Raw genomic sequence first — 19677 nt, forward strand, 5'->3', positions numbered from 1 at the left:
AAACCCCGTGGGGACATTATGACTCAGTAGTGCCTCGACAGTGAGCGAGTTTGTGTTCTGATTCTATATTAAAGTGACATGATGCGTCCGGAAAGCCACTTCCACGCTCACAAATAAACCGCTTTATGAAGAGTGGAGCCAAGTGACAAGTACGTCCGAGAGGAGGGCAGTCTTCCAAACTACGCTGCAATGCACCACGGCTTCGATGACACGGGTTCGCGCGCGCTCTAGCCTATCTTGGGAGAGGTATAGCATGAGTGCTCCTTAGAGGCAAGGGCGGCGAGGCTTCATCTTATGTACTTTGGACATGTGGGCACGAGACCAGTCCCCAGAGAAGGACGTCAGGCCTGGTAAAGCCAGGGGCGGCGAGAAACAGGAAGGCCTTCAATGAGATGGAGTGCCACGTGGCTGCGAAGTGGGTGTAAGCATGGGAACACCTGTGAGGATGGTGGGGAGCGAGCGGTGTTTGTTCTGTTGGGCACAGGGTCGCTATGAGTCAGAACAGACTTGACGACAACTAACAACAACAACAGCATCCTCCTCCTCCCGGAGGGCAAGTGGAGAGAGGCCTCCCTGGGAAGGGCTGCCTTCCAGCGGAGCCTCGTTCTCTCTCCGGGCATTGGATTGCCCACGTGGAGCAGCGGTTCCGCACAGGAGTGGGGGCGCATGGCACCCCCACGGGGCAGACGCAGGACGTGCTCATACAGCACAGGGAGTCCCGTGCCCTGCAGAGCACGCGTGCTTGTTCCATACTAACCTTAAATGCCAGTGTGAACAGGGAGAGGGTGTCCAGAGCCGTGAGGCACACCTCGGTGGCGATGTTGGCTTCCAGTAAGGACTGGTGGAGCACGTCGGCGTCCGAGTGGCCATAGCCTGCATGGATCATAAGACAGAATCACTGCCAGGGTCGCTGCGGACAGCAGGGCTGCGGGGGCAGGGGACTCACAGCCAACTCTTGATTACTTCGCGGAGGCTGCCTCTGGGCCCATGCCTCCCTTGGCCTCCGTGTAGGCAATGGTGATGTTTCCACCCAATTCACCCCTCTTTCTCAACTCCAGGAGGACCACCTGGCAGCCAGCGTTCACGGCGTGCCCACTTTGGAGCAGCTCCGCCCAGCGCCGACCGCACGGGGTGCCATGAATTGGCAGTGACCCGGCAGCCAGTGGGTTGGGTGCCAGCCACAATTCTGTGAACTTGGCCCGCATTGCTCCATTTAGCCCAACAGCCCTGTGAGGTGTGTCCATCACTAAGCCCCCCTTTGACAGAGGAGGAAACGGGGCACCGAACGGTGAAGCCGCTTGTCTGAGTTCACACAGTTAGAAGACCGACGAGCTGGAGTTGGCACACAGGCAGGAGCCTACTAATTCAGCGACAGCGCTTACTAAGCTGTAAGGATGACCGAGCGGCTAAGCCGAGATTTCTGAAGCTTCCCCTGTCGAGCGAGTCAGCAGCACAGCACGGGGGTTAAGAGGGTGAGCCTGAGGGGCAGGCTGCTTGCTGATCACTGACTCCAGCTCTGGGACTTTCCAGCTGTGTGACCTTGGGCACGTCCCTTGACCTCTTTATTCTTCAGTTTCCTTATCTGTGAAATGGGCTCAATGATACTATGGACCTCAAAGGGCTGCGGTGAGCATTAATTCATTAATGTCTGTGAAGCTCTTGGAATAGTGACATGTCAGGTTAAAACATAAAGATCACTATAATCAAGAGTTGACTGTGCTAACAGCATTCTAGCTGCTTTCACGAAAAGCATTGACAGCCAGGATGTCCGAAAGAAATGTTCCAGAAAAGAAAAAGACTTTAAGGATCTATCATTTAAATTTAGCTGAATTGCACATGGTTTAAATATGAACTGGCATCTTCTCTATATGGCTACAAAATCAATTTAGTAATATGAAGTATAGTTGGGTGTGAAATTAGAGATATTACATTATAAAATGATATGCATTAGCAGAAACACATGGAGAGATGCAAAGATGTTACAGTCTTGATCTAGATTATCAAGAAAGATGGTGATACAGTCATGCGTCGCTGAACATTCATGGTACGCTCTGTGAAACAGGACGTCATATGATTTGGACGTTGTGAAAATACCATGTTCTATACAGGTGGGCCCTGGACTACAAACAAGCTCCATTCCTAAGTCTGCCTTAGATAAAATTTGCGTGAAAGTTGGAACAGGTAGGCATGGTTGGTACTTAACAGTCATATAAATGCCTGTTACAATAGATGTTGTACGAAATGTTTCTATGTATAAAAAACTCAAAGAAACACTTCCAGATGTAGCTTTAACACAATAATCCCATAGTAATGATGATGATGATAATAATGTTTTGATCCTGAGCCATCGCATGTGCCTCAGAAATTTTAATATGGGGTTTGGCTATATGGGGTTTGGGGCCACAGACGTCTATTGGGTCAGACATCGCCTGAATGGACATGACGCGGTGCATGACTGTATAATAAAACACCCTATAATGTCTTTCTCCAAGGAGCAAATACAAATCAATACTTAGTATTTAGATGAAGTTCTCAATACTCCAGAGAGGAGGACATTTCAAAAGTAGATCAAGAAAATGGAGAACAGAGAGCTGAGGGAATGTTCATGAGACCAGTAATGGGGTCAAAATAAAATCTATACCCCGCCCCCCCCCCAATTCCTTACCCAGGCCACTGCATCATAGCCTATGCTATTAGGATACAACAAATAAGTTGTGTTATCTATCCTATCTATATCAGGATCAAACAAATTAGCAAGCATGAAATCATGGCCATTGTAATACATGTTACAACTATAAAGTGACTTTCAAAAGGCTACAAAAAGTTTTTGAAAGCTGCAAGGGGCTTTTTAAGATAAGGCAAAAGCACCACTTATATGTTTGTTTGTTTGTTTTTAAATCTAACTGTGCTTTGCTTTTAAAAGATGGCTCTGAGGCTGTGGGTTTGTGAGCTGCCTTATCGCCACCCCACGAGCGACACCTCTCTGTGGCAAGGACATGCAATGCAGTGTGGCCTCATGCTAGTTCTCTCTCTTTCTGCTTCTGGGTAGGCAGTCCTCCACAGCAAAGATGGAGTTTTGAAAAATATTCATAAGTCAAGGCACTACATGGTCCAGTGTGGTCTGTGTGGTCAGATACAGAGGCAATAAAAGGAAAACAAACAGATCGATGATGGTGACTACAATGAATACAAACCATGGTACGAGGGGCAAAACAAAGCCAGCGCCTATTATTAGACCAACCAAGATGATACCCCACAGGGCAAAAGGCCCCTTCACCCCGGACGGCCGTTTACCCCAAGTCAGCCTCTGGGTGGGCTATGTTTTACCAAGAGACTTGCTTTGGTGATGGCTTTCAGTTCTCTCTCTGCCCATCTACCCCCCCATCCATCATACTCTAGGTAACCTATGAGAAGCCCTGGTAGCGTAGTGGTTATGCAGTGGGCTGTAATCCACAAGGACTGCAGTTCAAAACCACTAGCTTCTCCTTGGGAGAAAGATGAGGCTTTTTACTCCCGTAAAGAATTATAATCTCGGAACCCCACAAGGGCAGTTCTACCCAGTCCTATCAGGTGGCTCTGAGCTGGCATTGACTCAAGGGCAGTGCATTTGGTTTCTGGTTTGAGGCAAGCTATTGGCTCAGCAGAGAACAGGGGATCGATCATTCTGAAAACCCCCACAGGTTTTTTTCACCTATTCCTGTCTCCTTCCGGTCCCTGGAACAATTCCACAATTGGAATTTAATGTTGCATTGTTTGATATGAATATATAATCAATGAGCTAGGCTAAGTGAGTCATTATATGATTATGTATACACTATGCAAAACATGGTGACGACAAAATTTCTCTAAGCGCTGATAAATCTCACAAGCAGTTCAATTCTTTATCTAATATGCTGGGCCTTCAAATTAGACTACTACTGTCGGATAAGGGTCCAATTCAAACAGAAGTCTGCCTTTGTCTGAGTCGCTTAGGAATCTAGAAGTAATGATCCTACTAGCCATTTAAATATATATATATATATAAATTTCCTTATACTGTTTTGTCTTAAAAAAAAAAACCCCAACAACAGGATTCTAGTTGTTGTTGCTGTTATTAAATCCTTAAAAATAAGAGGTGGCTGGGACAATTTGCTCTGTGATACCTTATGGGGACTGTGTGCCTCAAGGCCTGGCGCCAAAGCCTGGCTGGAATCACTCATCAGGGAAGGTTTCATGGAACGGTTGTCACGGTACACAGGCTAGCAGAAAAACAAAGATGAGCCGGCAATTCCAGGAAGAGGGTCTTAGGAGACAAGCCGTTTCTTAGAGTCAGCAACTTTTTGGCCCAGGCAAGTGCAAAAGCAATGGTAAGCACGTTGGTTCCCACTAGAGGGCAGCGGTGCCCGGGAGCTCTGGGATTTTGGGCTCCTGCCGCGCCCCGCCTGGGAACCAGGGGGCAGAATTTATCAGCCGTGCCAGCCTTGTCAGGCACGTGTGGCCTCGGCCTCCTTAGGCTTCGCTACTCAAACGTGCCGTTTTCATACTGCTGTCACTTTGAAAAGGGGCTTGTTCTAAAACCCCAAGTGTCTCAAGCCCACGGGACGAAACGGCCCCACAGGATGAGCTACGCCGACCCTGACTCTGGTCAGTAAGTAAACCGAAGCCAGCCCACTGCTATGGGCTGACAGAGCTCCACCGAATGACTGTGCTTGCTGACTACCACTGTGCCTCTCCCTTCCAGCCCGCTGCCCGGCGCCCGCGGTGACCTGGTGCAGAGGACACTCCCGACAGAAGAACAAGGGGCCTATTCTGAGCGCAGCCACGTCCATTGTCGTAGCTGGCTCGACCTTCATGAATCCAGGGTTCTTACTGGGAAACATTGTTCCCGCACTTTCCTCTGGAACACTGTACAGATCCAGAAAAATAACGGGGCAATATACACATTGGACAACATGGACTCTTCTTGCTAAAAGAAGTCCCTCCAGGTACAAAGACCGAATTTTCCAGATGTCTGAGGAGACCTGGTGGCATCAAGGTTCCCCATTAGGTTGTGATCTGCAAGGGCCTCAGTTCGAAACCGCCAGCGGCTCAGTGGGAGGTAGGCGGGGCTCTTGACTTCCGTGACCAGTCACCAGTATCGGGAACTCCCAGGGGCAGCCCCACCCTATCCTACAGGCCACTAGGAGTGGGCCTCAGCTCCATGGTGGCTATCCCCCAGCAGCTCCCAAGTGCGGCTTCTCAGCTCATTTTCACTGCTAACCAGTTTTCCCCACAGATGGATGTGGAGTGTAAAGAATAACACCTCAGAGCCACATGGATGCAATTTGGTATTTGTTCTCTTCTTCCTTCTACCAGGAAGAGAACATAGACGCTCCGAGTGATTTGTGGGAACAAGTCTGCCAAGTTCAGACTGTGCTCCTGAGAAACTGGTTATCACGCCATCCGCTTCCCTCTTGCTTCAGGACGCCGCAGCCTAAAGCTTAGCCATGGCTAGAACAGGGCACTGAGTAAGAGAGGTGAGCCCGAAAGTGTGCAGCCACTCGGGGTAAGCCTGTGATCCACCAAAACCGAGGGCACGCCCTGCCCTCGAGGTCTGTTCCAAGTCCGGGGGCCTCCTGTGGGTTTCTGAGTCTGAGTGGCTTTACGGGAGCAGACAGCCTTGTCTCTCACCCAACGAGCAACTGGTGGCTTTGAACAGCCAACCTGGGAGTTCGCAGCCAACACCTACACAGGCTTCTGGAGTGTCCAGGCAGTCTCAGCTGTGGTCCCCTGCTTGTCTTCATCTCAGTGCACCCTCCCGGGGAGACGCTCGAACCAATCTGTAGTTACAGCAGATTCTTTACCGCAATCACTTTCACTGCCTACGGGTTTTAAATCCCTGAAAATTAAGGCCCCAGAGGTACTATTCTCTTTCTTTCTCTCTCACTGCCATTGAGTTAATGCTGACTGACAGCTCCCCTGCAGGACTGGGCAGAACTGCCTTGGTGGGTTTCTGAGGCGGTAACTCTTTATGGGAGGCACCACAGGAAGGCCAAGTAAGAACTGTATCTACCTGTTCCTACTCATCTACACATTCCACTTGACACAGTTAGGGGTGGATCCTTTATTTTAAAAAAAGACACAAAACCCCCACAGTTTACCTCTTTTTAAAGAGACATTAATATATGCTTGAATCTCATTTTTAAGTATTAATTTTAAATCAGAGAAAGCCTACATTCTCTGTATTTTTTCAAAGTAACTTGTTATTATATCCAACGTTGTTGCTATCGGGTAATATCAAGCTATGAGTCAAAGCCTGACTCCCCAAGGCCTTCTAGGCCACCGTCTTTACAAGAGCAAGTCACCAGGCCTGGAGCCAAAGCCTGGGCTGGAATCACTGGTCGTTCAGCTAGCAGCACACGCTGTTTATCACACGCTGTTTACCACTGCTTGCAGTGCTTCATGGCTATCAAGGCATTTCTGAGAGAGAGGTCCTTATAAACCCACCCAGTCCGGCTTTCCTTGAAGTTTAGGCGGATCTGGTGGTGCTGTGGGCTACACAGTTGGGCTGCTAACTGCAAGGTCAGCAGTTTGAAACCACCAGCCACTGCATGGAAGAAAGATGAGACTTTCTATTCACGTAGAGTTACTGTGTCGGAAACCACAGGGCAGTCTGGCCGGTTCTAGAGGGCCGCTATGAGACTGGCTATCAGTGGCTTTGGCTTGCTGTTTGGGTGGATCTGGATAATATCCCCGATAGGCCCTTACCCAGTTGGCTTTCACACATCTACCAGGAGGCGCTGGGCTAGCCTTTGGGGCAGCTCAGCTCATCCAGCTCAGGGGCAGTGAGTCAGAAAATGCTCCCCGCCATGGAGCTAAAATCTCACTCCCTGCGACATAATCCAGTGGTCTTCAGACACCCACCCTGCCGAACTACAAGAAACAGAGTTTTCTACAAGTGTCTCTGCCTCGTAGCTGGCTTGACACCCTCTCACCACCAGTTGAAAGATGATTGATCATGCAGGTGAATTTAGTATCTTCCTGTACCATGAAATGAATACAAGAGTGATGTTTTAGATATTTTTGGGGGGGTGGGTAATAAGACTTCCTAGCAACCACATCACAGTTTCCCTGCCATGATGTGGTTTATACGAAGCACTCTACAGGTAATGGTCACTGTGTCACTGGTTCGATTTCTCTTTATTGATTTGCAGCAGGTACAAGTTATAGTAAGTAGGTCTGTGGGTGCATGTTCTAAACATTCATTTTTCATGTGTGCCTGGGCAAGGACCCCAACAATGGAACCCATGACCTTCAGTGGCATGCTTTCAATACTCAAGAGTGGCTTTTTCACGACTTTCTTTCAAAATCTGGCCCCATAGTGCAACAACGTCTTTCCCAGGATCCCACCAGGCTGTCACTGAGTGATGGGGCCGGTGGTGGGAGTGAACCCAGAAACCGACAAGGGATTGAGTCCATCACAGTCCTCTGCTGCCCTCTGCTGGTCGAGCTGAGGTTGGTCAAAGCCTTGCCTCCCAGGTCAGGATGACGAACTGAAAAACTGCACCTGTGGGGGATCCGTTCCGAGACCCCAGTGGATGCCAGAAACTGGGAATAGTACCAAATCCCATGTAGTCATACATGCCAACGATAAGGTTTAATTTATAAAGTAGACCCAGTAAGGGATTAAAAAGGAGCCCTGATAGCATAGTGGTTATGCACTGGGGTACTAACCAAAAGGTGAGTAGTTCAAAACCACCAGCCACTCCATAACAATCTTGGAAACCCACAGTTCTACCCTGTCCTGTAGGGTGGTTATGAGTTCGAATTGACTGGGTGTTGTTGTTGTTTTTTTCTCTTTTTTTGGAAGGGATTAACAATAGTAATAAAATCATTATAACCATACACTGCATTAAAAGCTACTGGAAATGAGGTGAGGTGAATGACACAGGGCATTGCACTAGGCTGCTATGTCCAGACTGACTGACGGCAGAAGGCAGTCAAGGGGAGGCTTTATGGGCTGGAATCAACTTGATGGCAGGGGTACTGTAGTATAGGAACCCTCCCTATTTCCACTCCTTCCTGAAGTAAATCCACTTTAGACTCTGGGGTCTCTCTGGCAAGTCTCATACATACGGGCTCTGTATCATATTGGTTGGCCCAACAGGAGATGCTGTATGATTCACTGCTAAATAAGAATGCTATGTGGGGGAAAGGGAGGGGCAAACAGACTACGAATGTCCCACAAACTATCGAGCTACAAAAGCAGAAATCATATGTATGTATCTATACATGTCTACCCACATGCTTCCTGTGCACATAGAGTACACGCTCTCCCCTGTGGTTCTCTACTGAGTTACGTACTAGGGCTGCACAGCTCATCAGGAAAGGCTGAGGGCACCCAGGGGCACCATTGGAACAAAGGATGTCAATGAAGGCAGAGTTCCTGCAATGATGCGGGAGCCATCGGCAGCAGGGATGGCAGAAACCCGGGAAAAGGCTCACAGAACCATCTACCTGGGGTCACTGGGAAGGCGGGAGGAGGAAAGGGGATTGGCGTGCTTATCACTGAAAACTGCCTGAAGCAAAAAAAAAAGACAGGATGCTGGAGAAGCGAGGCTGGGGGCGGGGTCCTCTGCAGGGGTGGGGGGGTAGGAGGAGCGGATGGAAACCAACCACTCGAGCAACATGGCTTTTGGCAGCAGAACAAGTCAGCTGCCTCTCCCCTCCAATCCAAACCCCGTCTGCAAAATCGGTTTGCATCGGGAGGTGCTTAGTGCGGTGAAACTATTTATTCCTGCGTGGATCATGCCTTTGGTTTTTGTGTTCTGTGCCTCCTTCCATGATCATTTTCAGAGGCAGGAGCCTTTGAGTGCGTGTGATTTTTTTAAATGCCAGTCAGAGTTCAGGCATTTGCTTGAACAAATGAGCCCCGTGTGGTTTGGAAAAAAGGCTGGTCCTCTGGGTCTGAAAAATCAGCAAACTACCCTAGAAAAGTTGAAAGACAAAACTATGGAGAGGGCGGGGGATGGGAATCCCAGGGCGCGGGGGCGGGAGGGATCCCCTGGAGCACAGCTGTCCTCGGACAGCTGTCCAACACACAGGGTTGGCCAAGAGTCAGAACCCTCTCCACGGCAACTGGTCTTGCCTGTTGGTTCTGTGTATCGTGAAAGATTTCATCTCTGTGTGGCACAGAGAACACGAGAAATAACAAAACGCCTTGCTTTTCTTGATTTCTACCCTCTGGCTAGGAAAAAAACCCAAACAACCCCACAAGACAGGAGGCTGAAAAGAAAACAGATAGATCACTAGTTGCAGCTGGACCTGCCCCTGAAGGGCATTCTGCAAGGACTGTCAGGGCCCAGAGCCGGCAGTGTGCGAGGGGCCCTCAGGGAGCGGCAGGCTGACAAGACGCCGCCGACTTAACGTTGGGCCTCCAATCTTAGACAGAGCGACATTACCAACTGCATTAACCTCTGCTGGGGTGGGAGGGTGGAATGCGGCTGTAATCTGAACGCTTCATCCTTCTCACTATCCTCGATACAGGGCCGTGGGAGACTGCCTTTCCTGGCAGCCCACGCGAAGAAGGCGGCGTGCAAGTCAGAGGGAATGGGACTCCCACAGGTAGAAATGATGGGCAGATGGTGACAGCCATGAATTTAAAGGAGTTCTTTCTCGGGATGAGGACAAAAACATGCTAGATTAAATATCCTCCCCTCTGCCTTGCTGGGAGAGGAGATGGAATGGTTCTGAGAAAGGCGGTTGACTGTGAATGGCCCCACTGCGGCTTACCACCCGCACGTTAGTATTGCGTGGGTTTTCCCGCTTTGTTGAGCACGGGGAAACACGCGAGAAGATGGCCCCCTGGATGGTCCAGAGAGAGCACACAGCGCCACGTCCCCTGTGGTGACTAAGGAGAGAGAGGGGACCAGACCTCTGCGCCCACGTTTTGGCAGAATCTCTCTGGTGGAGTTAGAAAGCCCAAAGTTAGGAAGGCGAGCGGAGAAAAGAGGTCTGGGCTTGCAGGTGAAGCGGGCTCAGGAGCAGACTTCGACCTGATCAAATCTTACCATTGTCTACAGAAATCCCAAGCACACTTGATATCTTTCTCACACTGAAAACACAGAAAAAGTCACTTCGTTATTGGCTGCGTTTCCACACCCTCCACATCGGCTCAAGGACATTAGGGTGCACGGTCCATTAAGGCTTGGCAGACATTCGGGGCAGGAGTGGCAGAACACGGACGCTTGGCCAATTACACGCGTGCCACTGGGGGACAGGCTCGGGGCCAGGTGTCCTCGGGAGTGGTCAGGGAGGAAAAGAACCAACCCCCTCCAGCCAGACGTTGACAAGCAAAACGTCCGGAAGGCACTGGCCACAGACCAGGAACTCAAACAGTCGTTTAAATGCTTGGCCACCAAGTGGCTAAATTTTAGGCCGTCAAAGTGGTGAGCCGAGGGGTGAGGGGGATGGCACAGGTCCAGAATGCTTAGGTTTGGTGCCGTAGTTGGCCAGGCCCACATTCTGCCACTCCCTGGTGCTGAGTGCTCTCCGCCCGGGAAGGGCGCGCTGCCGTGAGCGCTTCACCTCTCGCTCTGAGCTGGAAGGAAAAACCAAGGTGGTGACACTGCTGTGCCTGGGGCGCTGCCCGGGTGGAGGTCGCTTGAGATGGCTGGCTGTTACGATGGTATGTCATGGGACTTACTGTGGTTAAAAGTGAGAGAGTTATCCAGGCTGCCCAGCTGCTGCAATCTGGCATGCATCATCCCTGTTCTGTTACGGGAAACAGGCAATGTCTGAGATTTTCGATCATGAACTATGGGTCCCAACCCCTCCTGGTTCCTGCAATGTGAGTGAAATGGGATAGGAGCAAAAGTTAAACGGGTCACACGGGGAGCGTTAGTGAAGTGGCCACAGCACAAACAGGAGGGGGCGCAACTGAGCAGCAAGCCCGCCTGTGGCTCTGGGGGCGCCAGGGGGCGACGATGGGCCAGCCTGGCCACAGCCCAAAGATGTGCACGGACAGAAGAGAAGCAAAACACAAGCCCAAGCACAGAGACCGTTCCCACGTAGGAAAGCACAAAAACGAAACACAACCCCCCCATCATCAAGCCGCCACTGGTGTGGCCCTGAAGGTTACCGTGCTGACAAGGGTCAAAAGATGGCAAACCTTTTTGGGATTCTCTTGGTTATAAAAATCCAAAAACAAAAAAATGTTTTTACTGGGAACCACCTCCCAACCTCCCCAAACAAGCAAGCAACAACAACCACAAGAAACAAACATGCAGAGGGGAGCGTTAGCAGGGCAGTGTCAGCACCTCCATTCTTACCCAGGCAGGAGGGGGCGCCAACCCCTTTGTTAAACTTGTCAGCAGCCAAGTGAAGAAAACAGAAAAGTGAACTGGGTTAGCAATCGGACAGCAAACTTCCTACTGTGTACCGTCACCGGAGCAGACAGCGAGTGGCACCAGCGTGGCCTCGCACCTGTCCCCGCGCCCGAGCCAGCCACCCCCGTCGTCTGTTATTGTGTGGAGGACCAGGACATGCACGACTGTGGTCACACAACAAGCTGCCGAGTGCTCCCAAGGGGACACGTGCTTAGGAAACTCAGCCGTCTACATGGCCAACATGGACAAAACTTAGAGTCAAGGGGTTTCCGCTTCCTTTTCCACGTGCAGCAGCGACCACAGCAATTCTCAGAGCAGCACACCACAGCCACGCCATTGTCCACGCCCGCCTCGGGTGCCTTCCTCATTTCAAGGCGGCCAGATGGTGCGCTGAAAGATGCAAGTATCTGCAGGACGCCGGCGAGTCAGGAGCCCTGGCTGCTTGGTGGGCTAATCACCAGGTCCACAGTTCAAAACCACCAGCGGCTCCAAGGGAGAAAGGTGCGGTCCTCTACTCCCATAAAGAGTGCCGGCAGCGAGTCTGGATTTTGGTTTGTGTGAGTTGGAAGGTTTTCTTAACCTTACAATTTGTATCCGTTGAAAACAACAAAGCTAACGGCTTCACAAAACCCAATTCTGAAGCACTTTGTGGGGCCAGAAGTTGTCAGCTTCCCACATTGGCCACTTGAAGCTCTGAGGTGTTTTACTCTGTTTTGCACACTAGTCTCCAAACGCCATCTTGTGATGTAGGTGCCAGCTGTGGCAAAAAGGGTGTGAAGCTCGCCCCCAAATAGTGCCTTTCAGTTCTGACACGCTGTCGGAGACAGTCAGGAGATGAGGTAAAATCACGAGCGGCAATGGTGTATGGACGCCCTGGAGATACTTGCATTTGGTACTCAAAAGTCAGATTTTACAAATTGCCGGTATAATGGGAAAAAGTCAAGTGTAGGGAATGTTAAGTGCCACCAAATTTAAGTGAAAAAAATTTAAATACACATTAATAGATGGAAAAAGCAAAATATTTTCCCGAAATTGGCTTTTTGAGGAGAGACATATTTTAGTTGTTAACACAAAATGTAATTCTGAAAATTTCTCAAATATCCCCAGACAAAAATGCTAATATAGAAGGCAAGTCTTCATATTTTTTAAAGTCTGTTTAGAAAAAAAAATTTGGGTTTCGTCTTTGATTGCCACAAAACAGAATTATGATGAGAGAGACAATGCCCTCAATTATCATGAAATTTAAGTTTCTCTTAAACATAAATCTAAGCTTACTTATCATTGAAATACTGAAAGCCAATCAGTGGAAAATATGATACTTAGACCAACACTCATAAATAACACGGAGGAAGGACTCACAACACAGGCAATGTAAACCAACACAGACACCCTGAGTGGTGACAGGGCAGTTGTCTGTTGCCAACCAACCAACAGACAAGATGCACTCTGAGGACATATTTCCCGGGAGGGGGCGGGCGGGGGAGGCTGTTTGGGCCCCAGCAGCCGGGGGATCGAGCTCCCCTTGAATTCAGAGTAGAAGCAAGGGTGTGTGGTCCTGAGGGGGGAGTTAGGGCTCCTGACACTCAGCCAAGAGATTTGTCAGAGAAGCAGCTCACTTACGAAGGTTTGTGGACTCCAAACCAATGCAGAGGGCTGGAAAGGGCCTTCAGTAAGCAAGGAAGGCGGGGGTGAGACGTGAGGGCTGGTGTCTGTGCGGCAGGGTGATGGTGAGAATGACTTTTGGAAATGGGCCAGTGGAGGACAGCTCGCTGAGAAGAGCAAGTGGAGACACAATGATCAGAGCATGGAGAGGAATCTGGACAGAAGCGTAGAAGGGTGGCAACGGGCCACTGCGGAAGCGTTTCCCGAGAGGTGCGTGTGAGCGAAAATGAGACAGAAGGGCTGCAGATGCTCCCAGATTTTTGCGGCGGCGGTCCAGACGCCTGCCAACTGTGCTCATGCTGTGCCTGTGAATTCCAACTGCCAATCACCACACATGACAATTCCCACACATTGGGATCCAATGATAACGCCAAGAGGGAGGGGGAGCCGGTGACAGGACGCTTCCCCCAGAACACCCCCGCCCCACGTTACCTGGCGATGTATCTCTTTCCCATGTACTGGAACTGGTGCAGGCAGACTCTGCAGGCGGGAAGGAGAGGAGTCAGGAGAAGTGTGAAGACTATATTAATTCCAACATGTTGTCTTGCTTAAAGCCATCCACATGAAAATCCATACACTCTCACGTCTACCGCGCACCCCGTGAACAGTGTTCACCAGCAGGGCTAACAGGGGCGGCCTCGCCTTTTGCTGCTATCAGTTCTGTAACCGGCTGCTCCGGAAACGCTCAGGACGACTCAGCACCATGAGAGTCCTTCCTTCGCTCAGAGTCTGGAGGTTAAGCCCTAGGCCGTTGACCTCAGAAAGCATGTGGCTTATTCTTGACTCAAAGTTAGGCCAGGGACCCTCTCTTTTGGTTCAAGTATGTAGACTGGTCCTTGACAGATCACAAGCGTATCGTTTTGTTTGTTTTTGGGTGTGTGTGTTTTGTTTTAATATATCCACAAAGACAAAAAAGGGAAGTTTCTTTTTTAAAAGTCATCTATTTAATGAACCTGTGACAGCATCAACCCCATGGCAGTGGGTCTGGGCATGCTGTCATGCTAATCAGAAGGTTGGCAGCTCAGACAGACCCAGTCGCTCCTCCGCCGGCCCTCTGCTTCCCTAAAGATTCAGAGCCAAGGAACGCAGTGGGGCGCGCGACTCCGTGACATGGGGCCACCATGAGTGAGTGAGAATCCATGGGGTGGCGCCCACCCACAGTTCAACTCATATCCCGCGAGTTCCTTGTGTGCTGATTCTACCTCAACGACAGGACACTCCCTTCCTACACGCGGCAGAGGGCACCGTCCTGAGGGGTTAAAACAAACCCGGTCAAGGGCTCACATCCACAGTCTCAGGAAGCAATGGAAACGACAGGTTTCCATCAGAGTTTGTGCAAAGACATTAGCTGATGGCAAACTCGGGTCCAGACTGTGAGACATCAAGCCAACAGACCTAACGTTATTTCTTGTCATTTGTCCAATTACTGAGTGATCGTATCTTTTGCCGCAGTTATAATAAACGTGCTGCCTGAAACCCTGCTGGATAACATATAATCCACTCTATATGTAAATTCAAAAGTTTCAAAGAAACCTAAGAAATACCGAATTTGGAAAATAATCTGGTTCTGGCAAGGGGCTGCGGACCTGTTTCTAAAAGCAGAAAAAAAACCCCAAAAACCCAAACCAAACTCACTGCCATGGAGTTGATGCTGACTTACAGTGACCCTATACAACAGGGTAGAACTGCCCCTATGCATTTCTAAGACTCTAGCTCTTTATGGGAGTAAAAATCCTCCTTTTTCTCCTTCAGAGTGGCTGGTGGTGTTGAACTGCCGATCTTGCAGTTAGCAGCCCACTGTGTAATCATTCCACCACTAGGGTACAGAAGTAATGTGAGATAATATAGGTTTATTTGAAAGATTTCACTTTTCTTATCAAATGTGTTTAAATTATAGCCATTTTTACTTAGTTTCTACATCTGCTTCAGTTATATTCAACTTAAAACAACAACACCCACCCAATTCAGTAAATATATTTTATGCTATTACAATGGCTTATGCACATAAGCAGCCACCACAGCGCTACAGCCACATATCTGCAGCACTGGGAGGCTGGCCCATTGGGTCGTGGCCATTGGGAACAGGTGTCAGGGTCATATGGAGAAGCGTGAGGGTGTGGTCATGAATGACACTAACTACATTCCTAATTCAAGGAGGCAGTGTCTTCCTCTTTCTTAGCAGGGCAAATCAAAAGGCAGTAAGCAAAGGAAATGAAAGAAAGAAAAAACCACTCACTCTGATATCGTAAAAAAATCCATCAGCTCAGACGTCGAGGCCTTGTTCCAATACGTAAACAAAGCATCTAGAAAATAAACATTGATCTGGTCAGATGTGCATGGTGTGTGCTATGCACATTATGGAGACTCAGCTACTACTGCAATGGGAAGACTGATCAAGCCATAGAGACTCATCTGTCTTTGATAACAGCCAGTAGGATCATTTAAGTTAAAGAATCTACATTTGAACACCTGACCTTGACTTTCATCACAACATCACCAGTACGATATGGAGAAATGCAAGTTTTAACTTACCCATATTATATTTTTGTGTACTCAATTTATTTAGGTGTTGTTGAGAATATACACAGTGAAACCCATGCTCATTCGACAGTCCCTACGTGTACAATTCAGGGGCAATATTGGCATCCTTGGAATTGAACCACCGTCCTCACGCTCCTTTCTTAGTCATTTTCCTCCCGTTTACAAGGCCCTGAAGACTGTCATCTCTTCTTTTGAGTTGCTGCTATTAAACTGATTCTATACTTAAAGTGTATAATGCTCAAACTGACCTTTTTTTTTTTAACTAGTTCGATTTTAAGTTGACTTCGGGGGGTATTCTTGGTTTAAGGTTTAAAGATTATCTCAGGTCAATAGTTTCAGGCTCCATGGATCCACGAAGTCGAGAATCTGTGAGAAATGAAAATTCTGTCCTACATTTTCCACCTTTTGATCTATGGAATCTTCTATCAAGAATCTTTTATCTTCTATTCAGTAATGGTAGCCAAGGCACCATTCTTTAACAGTTCTGTGAAAACCACTTAGTATTGCACAAAGTCTTAACAGTCGAAGTCGCTTTGCCTTTTACCACCTTATGAAGATGTTGAGAAGCAGGTGAAGGCACATGTCTTAGGGAAAAAGCAATTTCTTTGGGGCGCAGACAGGAGCGTAGCTGCAGGGGTTTTGGTGGCTCATGAAGGTGTGAGCACATCACAGATTCCCCAGCTACACTGTCAAGGACAGCCGCAGGCAGGGAAGGAGGGAGGGATATTTACTGTGCATCTCTCACGTACCTGGCTCTGCACTAGGTGGTCCTGAGTTCACACACACCGAGTCATTTACTCCGAACTAGAATCTTGTGAGAGATGCTGCTGTGTGTCTTCTGGTGGATTCTAACTCGGAGCTCTCCCATGATCAGAGTGGAACTGCCCCACAAGGTTTCCCGGGCTGTCACCTTTACAAGTGCCAATCATCAGGTCTTTTCTACCAGGGCATGGCTAGTGAGTTTGAAGTGCTGCCCGTCTGGGTAACAGTGGAGCATGTAATCACTGCACCCTCAGCGGTCCTCAGCGAGACAGGCCGAGTCCCCTCTCACCAGTTAACTAAGGCAAGAGAAGCTAGTCATGAATCTTCCCAGTTACCAACCTCAGGAACCACAGCTCAATGGGGCTTTAAATCCAAATGCATCTGACTCTGAAAACCACGCCTGGAGTCTCAGACCAGAAACGCGGGTGGGTCGGAAACACCACTGTTTCGAATTTTGAGTTTAGCACCCAGCAGGATGGATTCTGGTTACATGTGGCTGGTCATCCGAGTGAGTGAGCACTCCAAAAGTCACATGAGTGCTGAAGAGCTCTGTGGGCCGACTGCAGACCCCTGTGGCCCACCCCGCAGAACGCGAGCGCTCGGCACCGGGGACTGAGAGCTGGTAAAGCAGCACCGAGCTGGCCTCCTCTCAGGCTAGTGGCTTAGGAGAGTGAAAGACGCAGACCCAGGCTCTGCAGAGAGGGAGGCATGGGCACCATGTCTATGGAAAATGGTGCCTTCCAGAAGCACTGAAAGGACCCCTCTGTCCCACTACTTGGCACCTATCTTTTTGATAACTGTGCCATAATCCCAGCTCTAAAATACAAGCCAAGCTTGCTCGCCTTTTGCCTGACACACCATGAGAGATGTGATCTGTCCGGTCTTCCAGCCTTGTGAGGTGCTAGATTCTGTGCCTGTGCTATCTCCCATTCAGGACAGTGCTCTGCTCTACTAAGGGACAGGATTAGGTGGGGCTAAAACCTGACTGTAGCAGACAGACGGTGTGAACCAAGGCACACCCTTTGTTTCTTTTGGAGTGTGGTTGGTCAAAAGGCAAAAACCACACCTCCATCCAAGCTCTGCGGTAAGAGCCATCTAGGGCACAGAGGGATCCCAGGACCACCAGAGGGGCACGTTTCATATCTCGCTCTGAAGTGGGGGAGGCGGGACTGGAGAGAGAGACTAGGCAGAAAGAGTTGCTATAAAGTTAAAAACAAGCAAACAAACAAAAACCCCTCACTGCCACCAAGCGGACGCATAGCAACTGCCCCTGTGGGTTTCCGAGCTGCAGCTCTTTGCGGGAGTGGAAAGCGCCTCATCTTTCTCTCAGAGCAGCTGGTGGTTTTGAGCCTATAAAGTTGCAGCCTAACGAATTCTGGTCATTGGGCAAATGTTCTCTGAAAGCCTGCCACTCCCATGCATCAATTACAGTTAGATTTTTACACCTAAAGTAAGGTGACCAGACATCCCACTTTTGGCGGGGCAGTCCAGATTTTGAACAATTTTCCCCCGCGTCCCACGACATTTTTAAAAAGTCCCGATTTTTGGAAAGAATACATGACAAGCTAGGGTAGTATACGGTTTTCGGTTGCCATGTGGCTATTTTGCCAGGATATTAGTTTTATCAGTGGTGTCCCGCTTTACCAATGTTAAAATCTGGTCACCTTAACCTAAAGGTGAAATAATTAAGACTTTGGGAGCGGGGAGGGGGGGGGGAGAATATCTTCAAAACACACACACACACACACACACACACACACTCATTCTAATTATAAAGGAAACTGTTAATAACATCGAGGGCATTTACAAAAAACCCCCAAAGATACTGAGAAACTACTGCAGCGGGGCCTGCATTCATACAATGTGGGTATTGGCCTTCAGAAGGGCTGACTCTACAGGGCCTTTACAAAGCAGTTACTGTCTCGTCACATCTCAGATTCCATGTTTAAAACTAGATATTCTTTACACAAAGGAAAAAATAGGGCTTACCTCTGGTTAACAGTCACTATCCTATGGCAATGTTTAGAACTTTTTACTTTTATAGGAAGACTCTGAATTTGATCATTAAAAATATATTTTTAGAAAGTGTTCTGTACATTTGTATTTGGATAACATTTCAGAAAGGAAAAAGTGACTGAGTTGCTCTTTTTAAAAGTGGATAGCTTAAAGTAACTACGTGACAAAGGAAAAGAATAATCCGGGGGGGGGGGGGGGGGGGGTGACGGTTTAGTTATGCATCTGAAGGCCAGGATGGTCCCAGCATCCAGTGACAAGGGCAGGCTGCTCACCCTGCTGGAAATGAAGTGCGGCACGGAAGAGACACACTGAGCAGGGCAGAACTCCCTCCCAGCAGATTGTGAGCGCCCACATCCACGCCCCCAAAGGAAAGCCGCAAAAGAGGCCTTCTGGTTTTCAGAAACAGCATTCTGGTGTCAACAAGAGCTCGTGTTAATTCAACGACCGTAAGGAAGCTCACAGATTACCTTCTAATTTGCTGCAGGCGAAGTGAGACAGGACTTTTGACCAAGAGAAGCACTTTGACACTGCACTTAGACAAACTGCAAGAGGCTGGCTCTGTCACACCACCCCAGCTGTGACTGTCCTGCCTGCACGCCTGGCAGCCTTATGGGTGACGCATCAGCCCGCTGACGCCCGCTGCGACTTGCGGCTGAGTGTAACTGCCGTCTGGGACCTTCTGAGAACTCCACGCTCAGCCTGTCTTCCAACAGGCGCTTTGGGGTGAGTTTGAACTCTCATACTCTAGTGTGTAACTGAACCACCTTCTGACACTACTCACTGCCGTCCAGTCGATGCGGCCTTAGAGTGACCCTATAGGACAGGGTAGAACTGCCCCACAAGTTTCTGAGGCTGTAATTGTTTACGGGAGTGGACAGCCCGTCTTTCTCCCTAGAGCTCCTAAAGCATTAATTGTTGGGGGGGTCCGTATGAAACAGGGTGAGTGTCTACAGCAGCACTCCTACGAGCCCTTCCACAGTCATGTTCCCAGGTAAAGCCTTACACGCAGTCTAAATGGAAGGCGTGTGTGGATCCCCCAACAAGGCACTTTTCTAATAGGAATAATTGCCTAATACAGTTACGCCACGTTGCCAGTAGGTAGGAGTTTGTTTGGACAACTAAGAGCTATTTCAATGATCTGCTTCTGTCTCTTTTAGCTAACATGGCAGGCTCAAGTCTAATATGAATTTTTAAAAATAAGCCCATTCACATTTTAGAGCTTATTTTCAAAAATAAAACAAAGAACAGAAATATTTTCCTGCACTATAGGTCCCCAAACTTACTTGGCCTGCAACTCCTCTTGTGAGAAAAGAAAAAAAAAAATTATCCCACACCATGCTGGCAATGAAAT

The 19677-nt window shown here is 48.9% G+C and overlaps 1 protein-coding gene across 1 annotated transcript in view; it reads right to left on the reverse strand.

Annotated features, from left to right (window-relative positions):
- The window catches only part of DOCK9 (dedicator of cytokinesis 9), a 215185-nt gene that overhangs the window by 48413 nt on the left and 147095 nt on the right, over positions 1–19677 (reverse strand). The window contains exons 36-39 of the mRNA XM_045283765.1: positions 15244–15310; positions 13440–13487; positions 10664–10731; positions 758–873 (exon numbers count right to left, since the gene is read on the reverse strand). Of these exons, the coding sequence (XP_045139700.1) occupies positions 758–873; positions 10664–10731; positions 13440–13487; positions 15244–15310 (299 nt within the window). The remainder of the gene's footprint in view (positions 1–757; positions 874–10663; positions 10732–13439; positions 13488–15243; positions 15311–19677) is intronic.

The sequence above is a fragment of the Echinops telfairi genome, unplaced genomic scaffold (genome assembly GCF_000313985.2).
Source record: "Echinops telfairi isolate 266 unplaced genomic scaffold, ASM31398v2 ScPeMD7_7467;HRSCAF=8505_0, whole genome shotgun sequence".
Classification (NCBI taxonomy): domain Eukaryota; kingdom Metazoa; phylum Chordata; class Mammalia; order Afrosoricida; family Tenrecidae; genus Echinops; species Echinops telfairi.